Raw genomic sequence first — 11,311 nt, forward strand, 5'->3', positions numbered from 1 at the left:
TTTGGTCACCATCCTCTGGGCATAAACTACTGAAAATTGTAGAAACTTATGAGTTGGAAGGAGCTGCAAGAACTATCTAGTTAAGCCACCTGCCTGAAAGTTGGTCATCCAACCTGTTTAAAGACCTCCAAAGAAGAGTCCACCACCCACCAAGGTAGTTATTCCACTGTTCTAGTCTCTGTAGCAGCAGAAAACAAACTTGTTCAGTTTGTTTTGGTTTGGCCAGGCCTCACCAGGAATACTGTGTCCACTTCTAGGGGACACAATTCAATAAGGATGTTGACAAGCTGGAGCGTGTCCAGACGAGGGCGACCAAAATGGTGAGGGTCTGGAAATCACCAAGCCTATGAGGAGTGACTTAGGGAGCTGGGTATGCTTAGCCTGGGGAAGAGAAGATTAAGAGGTGATAGAATAGCCCTGTTTAAGTATCTGAAGGGATGTCACGCTGAGGATGTAGCAAGCTTGTTTTCTGCTGCTCCAGAGAACAGGACCTGGAACAATGGATGCAAGCTACAGGAAAAGAGATCCCACCTAAACCTTAAGAAGAACTTCCTAACAGTAAGAGCTGTTTGACAGTGGAACACACTCCATCTGAGCGTGGTGGAATCTCCTTCTTTGGAGATTTTTAAACACAGGCTGGATGGCTATTGGTCGCAGGGAGGGCTTACACTGTGTTTTCCTGCATGGCCAAAGGGGGTCCAGAAAATAGGACCCAGAGCGATGGATTCGAGCTAAGGAATTCCACCTAAACATTAGGAAGAACATCCTGACAGTAAGAGTTGCTCAATAGTGGAACACGCTCCCTCGGAGTGTGGTTGTGTCTCCTTCTATGGAGGCTTTTAAGCAGAGTCTGGATGGCCATCTGTTTGGAGTGCTTGGATTGTTTATTCCTGCATGTCAGGGGGTTAGACCGGATGGCCCCTCAGGGTCTCTTCCATATCTGTGATTCTAGGTTCTATGTGACATCCCTTTAGATATGGTTATCACACCACCTCTCAGTTTTCTCCTAACTAAACATACCCAGCTCCTAGGTCATCCCTCATAAAGCTTGGTGTCCAGACCTTTGATCATCTTGGTTGGCCTTCTCTGGACAAGCTCCTGCTTGTCAATATCCTTTTTGAACTGTGGCGCCCAAAACTAGACTTAGCATTCCAGATGAGGTCTGACCAAAGAACAACAGAGTGGTATTACTACATCTAGACTTGCATTGGTTTATTTGGTGCCGCACCACACTGTTAACTCATGTTTATCTTGTGATCTGCTAGAACCCTAGATCCTTTCACGCATACTGCTGCCAAGCCAGGTGTCACCCATCTCAAAAGCATGCACATCTGATTTTTCCCATACTTAAATGTAGCTCCTCACATTTATTCCTGCTGAAATCCACTTTATTTTGGTCCTATTCTCTAATCTGTTAAGGTCATCTTGAGTTCTGACTCTGTCCTCAAGGGATAAGATCTGACTAAAGTTAAACAATTTGGTTTCCATGGAAAGGTTTAAGTACTCTTTGCCCTGCTACTTGAAACCAAAGCATGAGCAAAGCAAATCTCTCTGAACTCAACTGGGCTTAAAATGCTTAACTCTATCAGAACCATAACTGGTGCATTCTATGCAAGATTATGCTTGTTCTTTAATCGATTATGAAAAGTGACTGTAATATAACATTCTGATCTCATTTTAATCGGTTATTTTTAGTTAATAATTTTTAAATGTTTTTTTCTTTAAAAAAACCCAAACAAATCCTGATTTAAATTTTTAAAAAGCTGGTGTAAATTTTTAAAAGCATACTTCCCCCTTAAAATCCACTCATTTTTATCCAACCTGAGCCTTGACAACAACTGTTTACTCAAACAGTACCTCAGAGTCACCATAAATTGGAAACAACTTGAAGGCAAACAATAAGAAGAAAACAAAGCCGAACATGTAAGGCACAAATGATTTCCTAACCAAGTTGTGTGTGTATGCACCTTCAGGTCACCTGTCAACTTATGGCAACCCCATGAACTTCATAGCATTTTCTTAGGCAAGGAACCCTCAGAGATGGTTTTGCCAGTTCCTTCTTCTGGAATGTAGCCTACAGCACCTGGTACTCACTGGCAGTCTCCCATCCAAGTACTAACCAGGGATGACTCTGCTTATCTCCAAAGATCAGGCAGGATCTGGCGCCTTTAGGGGATTTAGGTAGCAAATAGCTTGTGTGTACTTCCCCATTAATAACCTTTGCCATCTGAATCACACTCTGATGTTTCTTGGCCACATGTGTCCTGGTTTTTAATCTGTGAAATGTTGGAAGGTATGTAGAATTTACTTCTTTGGTCATCTTAAGCTATCTCCGTAACAAAGAGTACATAGACCTTCCCAAGAGACTAAATGCAGTGTTCCATCACCAAGTCAAGCCAACTTTTAACCTATGGCGCCACTATGAAGGTGAGCTTTCCAAGAGACTCAGTCTTGTTGCTCAGGCATTGCAAACTCAGGGACACACCTTCCTTGATCTGAGTCACTCCACCTATAGTGTAATGTCCCTCTTTTCCTCTTGCCTTCCACAACATACCTCCAAGATACACTTTGTTGTTGATGTTGTGTGCCTTCAAATCATTTCCAACTTATGGCGACGCTAAGGTGAACCTGTATGGCATTTTCCTGGCAGGATTTCTTCAGAGGAGGTTTGCCATGGCCTTCCTCGAGGCTGAGAGCATGTGATTTGCCCAAGGTCCCCCAGTGGATTTCATGGCTGAGCTGGGAATCCAACCTTGGTCTCTAGAGTTGAAGCCCAACACTCAAACCACTATGCCACGCTGCATCTTACGACCATTATGGTATAGCAATAATATTGCAACAACTATTTATTTCAATGGGATTTGCCCAGGAAACATCTCCAGTGGTGACAGTGCCTGTCGCTGGGTCTGTTTTATGTCACCCAGATGCTTCTCTCCAAAGCAAATTACAGAATCTAGCCTCCTCGTCTAAAGCAATCTGTTTCCCGGAGCTGTTAGAAAACTTTATTAGTCAAACTATTAATAAACCATGAGCAACGAGGCAGACGGTTTATCTTGCCAGATGGGCCAGACAGATCACTTTATTCTAAGCATGGATAATTCATGGGACCGTAGCTTCTCAGGGGCACTAGCGGCAAGGAGAGCACCAGCAAACCTTCAGCTATCATCTTCCTTTTTAATTAAAAGACAAAAGGCTTCGGAGGGACCAGAGCAACGGTTTTCTCCTTTGAAAACAAACAATGACATGCAGGACTTGGGCAAGTCACAGCTGGGACTGGCCAATGGCATTCCTCTTTTACATTATTATCAGTTCAGTTCACACTGCCTAGTTCTCCCAGGACCGGATGCAGATTTTAACATGGAGCACTGGATGCATGCAAACCAACGTGGGCTAAATCTAGGCTGGCAGGCTTCTTTTAAAGGGATTACTGAAATGAGGAAAACAAAGGAATTGCCTCATCATAGCCTTACCTTGCATGCTAACCCCTGGAAAGTTCATAAGCAAATTATCATGGAAATAGTCAGCTCCTGTTGCTCTCCAGCTTCTGCTCCTCAAAAAATATTCCAAACAAGAGTCCTATTAAAGCTAACTACCACTGACAGGTCTATTCCTCCAAGCGTTTGGCTGACCCTTTGAAAAGTTCCTTATAACAAGCTTCATCACTAGGAATGTTTCTAGGTTATTTATGCACCTCTGTGTCTCTTAGCAGAATATCCTGACGGATCAGTTTCAGAGGATGGGTCCTTTACTGTGGTGGCTGGACAGCAAATGAATGCTTTTCACTTTCCTCTAAATAAAAATCTCACAAACTATCCTAAGCTAAATCCCAAATAGTTTTTTGTGGGTTTTTGGGGCTCTGTGGCCATGCTCTAGAAGAGTTTATTCCTAACATTTCGCCAGCAGCTGTGGCTTTGGCATTTTCAGAGAATGCTGGCATGGAAGTGAGTGGGGTATATAAGATATATATATATATATATGATTCTAAATTGGGAGGAGTGATTTCCACGTTAATCTGTGAATTGTTCTGAGGCATTGCAGGAATAATCTAGTTTGAGACTGCTTTAACTGCCCTGGCTCAGTGCTAGGGAATTCTGGGAACTGTAGTTTGTTGTGGCACCAGAACCCTCTCTGACAGAGAAGGCTAAATGTTTCACAAAACTCCAGTGCCCAGGATTCACTAACACTAAGCCGGGGCAGTTAAAGTGGTCTCAAACTCGATTACTGTATATACTCATGTATAAGTCTAAAAATGTAGGTCAAAAAATTGACCCCAAAAGCCTCAGTCGACATCCATGGGGTCAATGTAAGTAAAGCATCTTAACTCTTATTTAAGAGGAGGAGCCATCCCCTGGTGAAAAGCAAGAGTACAATCTGTCCTGGAAGCACTGACCCTCTCTACTCGCTCATCCATCCAGTCTTAAGAGTAGGCACAAAGAGTTATGTCTGACGGAAACTGCAAATCCCAGGATTCCACAGGATGGAGCTACAGCACTTAAAGTGGTGCCAAACTGCCTTATTTCTACGGTGCAGACGCACCCAGAGAAGCCTAAACACCCCCCCACTAAACTACAAATCCCAGTATCCCATGGGACCAGACCCCATCACTTACATGCTCTGCTAACCTCACGACTCGACTTCTGCAATGCACTCTACATGGGGCTATCCTGGTGCTTAATCCGGAAACTTCAATTGGTACAGAATATGGCAGCCAGGTTGGTCATGGGAAAATCTAGAAGTGACCCCATCACTCCAATGGCTGCCTATTAGCTTCTGGGCGCAGGACAAGTTGCTGGTTGTGACTTTTAAAGCCCTACATGGCTTGGGTCCACCCTATTTGCGGGATTGCCTCCTTCCTTAGAATCCTCCCTGCGCACTTTGGTCCTCTGGGAGAGGCCAGATTAACCCCAACCTCCCAGAGGGCCTTTTCTTTTGCTGCTTCCAGACCATGGAATGGCCTGACGGAGATCCGTCTTATTGCTATCTTAAGGCCCAAACAGACAGGCCAAAAGGAAGCTGCTTTGGGTCACTTTGGAGGCATGCTGTTAAATTGATGCATGTGTCCTCAGAGTCCAGAAGCCACACCAAAGTCACAATCCAGTCCTAAGGACTAGAGCACAGCTTTGGCGCAGCTTCCGGACTCTTAGGACGCATGTATCATTGAAACAGCGTACCTCCAAAGTGACCCAAAGCAGCTTTCTTTTGGCCTGTCTGTATGGGGCCTTAGCTTTAAAAGGGCTGCCATTGACTGCCTTGTGCCTAATCCCTCGTTGTCCATTTCAATTGGATTATTTTATTTTGAGATTGTTTTAATACTTCATTGTTTAATTCTGTTAATTAGGGGAGGGACGGAAGGGGATATTGAGGATTAGTATGGATGGAGCTTTAATAGATAAGCCGCCTCTATTATCTTCGATAGAGAAGCGGGGTACAAATAAAATTTATTATTATTATTATTATTATTATTATAGCGGTAACGAACTGCATTATTTCTGCAGCGTAGACACAGCCAAAGGAGTCTATACAACTTCCCACCAAACCAGAAATCCCAGGATCCCATGGGATACTGTTGAAGCAATGGACTGGAAAAGACCAAAAAACAAGAAAGGGTACTATGGATAAGCTTTAACTATAGTTGTTTAAAAGGGTAACAAGCAATATATATATATATGTGTGTGTGTGTGTGTGTGTGTATGTGTATAAAACAAAAGTATACAAAACCAATATATACAAAGGATACAAGATAAACCATCGTAATAATAGCCAAGCACAATAACAAAGTAGGAAATGATGCAACCTCTATTGAAGCAAACAACACAAATGTAATACAACAGAAAAGAAAGTTGAGAAGGTTATGCAGATACAGCTGAAGGTCACCAAACTACAAATCCCATGGTTCCACGATGACGTCACAAGTGACATCACCAGAGGCTCCGCCCCCTTTCCGTCAGGTACCGGAAGCCCTCGCATTCCGGAGCCACCGGCATTCAGCGGCTCCCTCCCTCCCTCCCAGCCGGGACCCCCGACCCACCTGCCTGGCTGCTGCCCCGGTCCTCTCCCGCAGCGCTTTCAGCCGCTCCTTCCGCTTCAGCGCTTCTTCTTGCAGCCCTCCCGGCGCGGCCGCCATCTTGCCGCGCACAGCGCAGGCGCAATGGGCAAAAAAGCAGAGGCGGTCAGCAGAGCGCCAAGATCATCGATCGACGAACCCAAGGGAGGCGAGCAGAGCGCCTAGCTCATCGATGGGAGGAGGACAGCCTTTCCCTTCTCCTCCAAAGAATTGCAAAAGGAGATCAGTTATATGTTTTATTATGGAATATATATTATATTCTAACATGTATTATAGAATATATATTTTATAGAATATAGCAAAGCTCCCAAACCTTTGCTCCTTCAGGTGTTTTGGACTTCAACTCCCAGAAGCCCCAGCCAGCTTGGCCAAGAGTCAGGCATTCTGGGAGCTGAAGTCCGAAACATCTGGAGGACCAAAGTGTGGGAACCACTCTGGCATAGGTCATGAAAAGCTCTCAAAGACCACATCTGGTCCAAAATACACTTCAGGAATAATTCAGTCTGAGACCACTTTAACTGCCCTTGCTCAGTGCTATGGAATTCTGGGAACTGTGAGACAACACTGAGTCTTCTCTGTCAGGCACGATAAACTACAGCTCCCAGGATTCAGCAAACTTGTTTTGTATGTTTTTACTGATTTATGTGCTGTTATATGCATTTCTTTAAATTGTATAAGCTGCCTCGAGTCCCAATTTTGGGGGAAAACAAGAGATGTATATGAATATCACGAGTCTCATCTGTTATCCTAAAAGGCGGGGAGACATTAGGGGTCCCATAAGCAGCCACAGCATCTCCTTAAAATTTGGGAGAATTATGCATCCTATTACCCTGTTTTTCTAACTTGTATGCAGAACATATTGTGAGAAAAGCAGGCTTGGACACAAAAGCAGGAGGAGTGAAAGGAGGAGGAAGGAATATCAACAATCTGAGATATGGAAACGACACCATAATACTAGCAAAAAACCTCACAGACCGGGAACAACTACCAAGGAAGGTCAAAGAAGAAAGTGCAAAGGCAGACTTAAGGTTGAACCTAAAGAAAACCAAAATAATGATCACCAATGACCTTCAGAAGTTCAGCTTAGACAGTGAAGAAATAGAAATAGTGAAAGTATTCCCATACTTGGGATCAAACGTTGATAGAAATGGGGATTGCAGCCAGGAAATCAGAAGAAGGTTAGAAATGGGGAGGGTGGCTACGAAAGAAGTAGAAAAGATTCCAAAATGCAAACTGAGCACAAAAGTCAGAACCACCCAAGCCATCGTATTCCCTATTATTACCATGGATGGATGTGAGAGCTGGGCAATCAAGAAAGAAGATTAGAAGAAAACCCATTCATTTGAGATTATGTGGGGCTGGAGGAGAGTGCTGAGGATCCCATGGAGAGCCAAAAGGACAAACAAACGGGTCCTAGAGCAGATCAAGCTGGAAACCTCACTGGAAAAGGCCAAGATGACCAAACTGAGGCTGTCGTACTTGGGACACATCATGAGAAGGAAGGACTCATTGGAAAAGACCATAATGCTGAGAAAGGTGGAGAGAAGCAGAAAGAGAGGAAGGCCACAGGCCAGATGGAGGGGCTCTATTCAGGAGGTCACTGTGGGTTTTATGGGGTTGCAGGAACTAAGCAGAGCAGTGGAGGACAGACGGTCTTGGAGATGTCTCATCCATAGGGTCGCCATGAGTCAAGATCTATTCGAGGGCACTTAACAACAAAATAGCTCAAAAGGAGGCTTGTGAGAGGAGGGTAACTATGGGGATCTTCCACCTATGTATACCAGTATTAACTGCAGAGAGTACTCCAGTTTAGGTAAATAAAGTGCTTTATTTAGAAAATATGCAAGGGTGCACGCAAACATACAAAAGCCCAGGTGGCCTTAAGAATCATACAAAACTGTTTGCAAGAAGGTTGTAGAGGTTGGATGGAGAGAATTTGCAGAGGGCAAGAGTTACCTTTCCAGGAGAGAAATCCATGGAAAGCACCAGAGCCCTCTGACGAAGAAAGCTAAATACAGTCAGCCCTCCTTATCCACGGATTTTTTTATCCACAGGTTCAAGTATCCACAGCTTGAAAATATTCCCAAAATTCATAAATTCCAAATAGCAAACCTTGATTTCCCAATTTATATAAGGGACACCATTTTACTATGCCACTGTATTTAATGGGACTTGAGCATCCACGGATTTTGGTATCCACTGGGGATCCTTGAACTAAACCCCAGGGGATACCAAGGGCCCACTGTACAACTACAGCCAGCCTTCCATATTCATACATTCAATCCTCCATGGCATGGAAATATTTTTTATAAAGACAAATTCCAAAAAAGGAACGCTTGATTTTGCCATTTTACTACAGCATTGTATTTAATGGGACTTGAATATCCATGGATTTTGGTATCCATGGGGGGGAGGCGCGTACCTGGAACCAAACCCCAGTGGACATGTAGCTCATGAAACTACAAATCCCAGGATTCCATAGCTTTGAGCCATGTGGTAGTTAAACGTTGTCAAACTGCATTAATTCTGCAGTGCAGCTGCAGCCACAGAGAAAGGAAAGGAAGGTGGTGGTGATGGAGGAATCCAGTGGCAGAGAGTGGGTTTCATGGCAAAGCTGGGAATCGAATCCTGGTTTCACGACAAAGTGGTGTCAAACTACATTATTTCTACAGTTTAATTGCACCCTTATTCTTCGTTATGATCATAGAGTTGGAAGAGACCACAAGGACCATCCAGTTCAACTTCATTCTGCCATGCAGGAACTCACAATCAAAGCACTCCCAATAGATGACCATCCAGCCTCTGTTTAAAAACCTTCAAAGAAGGAGACTCCACTACTTTCCAATGGAGCATCTTCCACTTTCAAACAGCTTTTACTGCCAGGAAGTTCCTCGTAATGTTGAGGTAGAATCTCTTTTCCTGTAGTTTGCATCCATTGCTCCGTGTTTTAGTCTCTAGAGTAGTAGAAAACAATCTTGCTCCATCCTCAATATGACACCCCTTCAAATGCTTAAATGCCTTCCTCGGGTGTCTTCATCAGCGTCAGGTTCACATATTCAAAGGAGACATTTGAGTTTAAATAACTAAAAAAATAAATTCAGATATGATCCATCAAATTTGACTTTTGTTTGTTTTCAGGCTTTGATGCCTCTTCAAATGCACCATATCTGTCAAGCAGTGCCATTCTTTCCGCTTGAGGCCAGACTGAAGAATGGATGTGCAAAACCATCCCCAATGTCTAGTTCATTTCATCCAGATGTTTACGTTTTAAATAATTTAGAAGCTATTGTAGGAAGCAGACTTCAAAGCAAACAGACAGGAGTAGCAACATCAACCCCAAGAAGCGGCATAATGAAGCCTCGGACAAAGGCATCGCGTTGGGAAGGATGAAGGACAGAGATTAAACGCTTCTCCCTGGAATAAATTACTCAGCCTTTCAGAGGTGATGAGAGACTAGAGATTTTGCACAATGAGACCCATGAATATGAAAATGTGCCCTTGTGAACATGCCTTCTGTTGTGGTACAGGTTGCAGACTGAAGTACAGAAACAGTTTATCCAAAGATAAAGTCTGTGTGAGAGGAGTGGGAGTAAGAGAGGAAGAGGTTTATTTAAGGAATCTGAGAAAAAAATATTCCAAATACTGGTAGGATTTTATTTGGAGAAGTACACTTAGTGTATACAAAGAAAGAGAAAGAGAGAAATGAGAAAGAATTAATTTTCTTCGGGTCAGTTCCAGGTAGTTGTTGCTGTTGTGTCTTCAAGTTGTTTCCAATTTATAGCATCCTAAATATGAGCCTATAATGGGGTTTTCTTGGCTAGATTTGTTTAGGGGAGGGGGTTGGGGTTGCCTTTGCCTTCTTCTGAGGCTGAGAAAGTGTGCCTTGCCCAAGGTCACCCAGTGGGTTTCTGTGGCAGAAGTGTGTTATCCAAAAAGGTAAGTGGGCTGGAACTGTGTCAACGTCTTTAAATATTTTGGAAGCAATTTAACTCAAAAGATGCTTTGCGAGAGGCTGGGTAACTAGAGGTTTGTTTTCACCGATGTTTACCGGTACTAATGTGAGAAAACTCCTGGCTGAATGAAATGAAGCAGGTTTTTATTTTGAAATCCAATACTGTACTCAGAGATGATTTTGCCACTTCTTTCCTCTGAAATCTAACCTACAGCACCTGAATTACAATAGCATAGCTTTTTGTGGGTTTTTCAGACTTTGTGGCCATATTCTAGAAGAGTTTATTCCTGACGTTTCGCCTGCATCTGTAGCTGGCATCTTCATTTTGGTTCCCATGCATCATTCTGAAGATGCCAGCCATAGATGCAGCCGAAACGTCGGGAATAAATTTCTAGAACATGGCCTGCCTGAAAAACTCACCAAAAACTTCACAATACTGTACAATAGCAATTCAAACAGTCGCACCATACAGAGCTAACCGAAAGGAAATGTGGAAGTGGGATAGTGGAGGCGGAAGGTTGTAGAGGGGTCATATTTACCAGTCCTGCAGACAGATCCACAGAAAGCGAGGGATGGCTCAGACAAAATCCAAGGACGACACAGTGAGCAAAGAAGACTCTCTGTGCTCACAGAATTGGGACTGATATTTATACCTGATAGCTAGGTTCTAGGAATACTTGGTGATATCTTGCAAGTAAGAAAGACCTGATGCTCTGAACAGAACCCGCAGTGGGATTCTGGAATGACTGATTGTTTAAACTTTGGATTTACAAAACAGTTATTAGATTTAGGATAACCCCAAGGTTGTTTGGGAACATGGCAGAGGGTAGGTAGGAAACCTTGCTTTACTTACCCTAGTGCCATGATGGTAAATGCGTTGCACGCGTGCCACAGGTGGCATGCAGCGCGATTTCGCCAGGCATGGGGGCGAGGGAGAAGGCGGAACAGGCGTGTGCCCCTTCCGCCTCCTCCCTACCATTTTCGGGCCTCCCGATGTCTCTCTTCCGCCAGCGGGAAGCGAGACAGCGGGAAGCCAGAAAATGGCACCTGGGAGGAGGAGACAGGTGTGTGGGCGTCTGTCTCCTCCTCCCAGCCCTCTTCCCTCCCGGCTTGCCTTCACTTGCCAGGAAAGGGCTCTGTGGAGCCCTTTCTTGGCGAGCGAAGGCCGAGGATGAGGAGGCTGGGACGCGTGCCCAGCCTCCTCCTCCTCCTGGCTTGCCTTTGCTTGCCTAGAAAGGGCTCTGCGGAGCCCTTTCGCGATGAGCAAAGGAAGGGCGAGGGCCCTTTTGCTGGCC

General features: G+C 44.3%; 1 protein-coding gene across 1 annotated transcript in view; it reads right to left on the bottom strand.

The window, feature by feature from the left end:
• The window catches only part of CCDC12 (coiled-coil domain containing 12), a 31,290-nt gene extending 20,215 nt beyond the window's left edge, over nt 1-11,075 (bottom strand). The window contains exons 1-2 of the mRNA XM_042475519.1: nt 10,556-11,075; nt 6,029-6,261 (exon numbers count right to left, since the gene is read on the bottom strand). Of these exons, the coding sequence (XP_042331453.1) occupies nt 6,029-6,124 (96 nt within the window). The 5' untranslated portion in view covers nt 6,125-6,261; nt 10,556-11,075. The remainder of the gene's footprint in view (nt 1-6,028; nt 6,262-10,555) is intronic.
• Between the last annotated feature and the right edge of the window lie 236 nt (nt 11,076-11,311).

Source organism: Sceloporus undulatus, chromosome 6 (assembly GCF_019175285.1).
Source record: "Sceloporus undulatus isolate JIND9_A2432 ecotype Alabama chromosome 6, SceUnd_v1.1, whole genome shotgun sequence".
NCBI classification, from domain to species: domain Eukaryota; kingdom Metazoa; phylum Chordata; class Lepidosauria; order Squamata; family Phrynosomatidae; genus Sceloporus; species Sceloporus undulatus.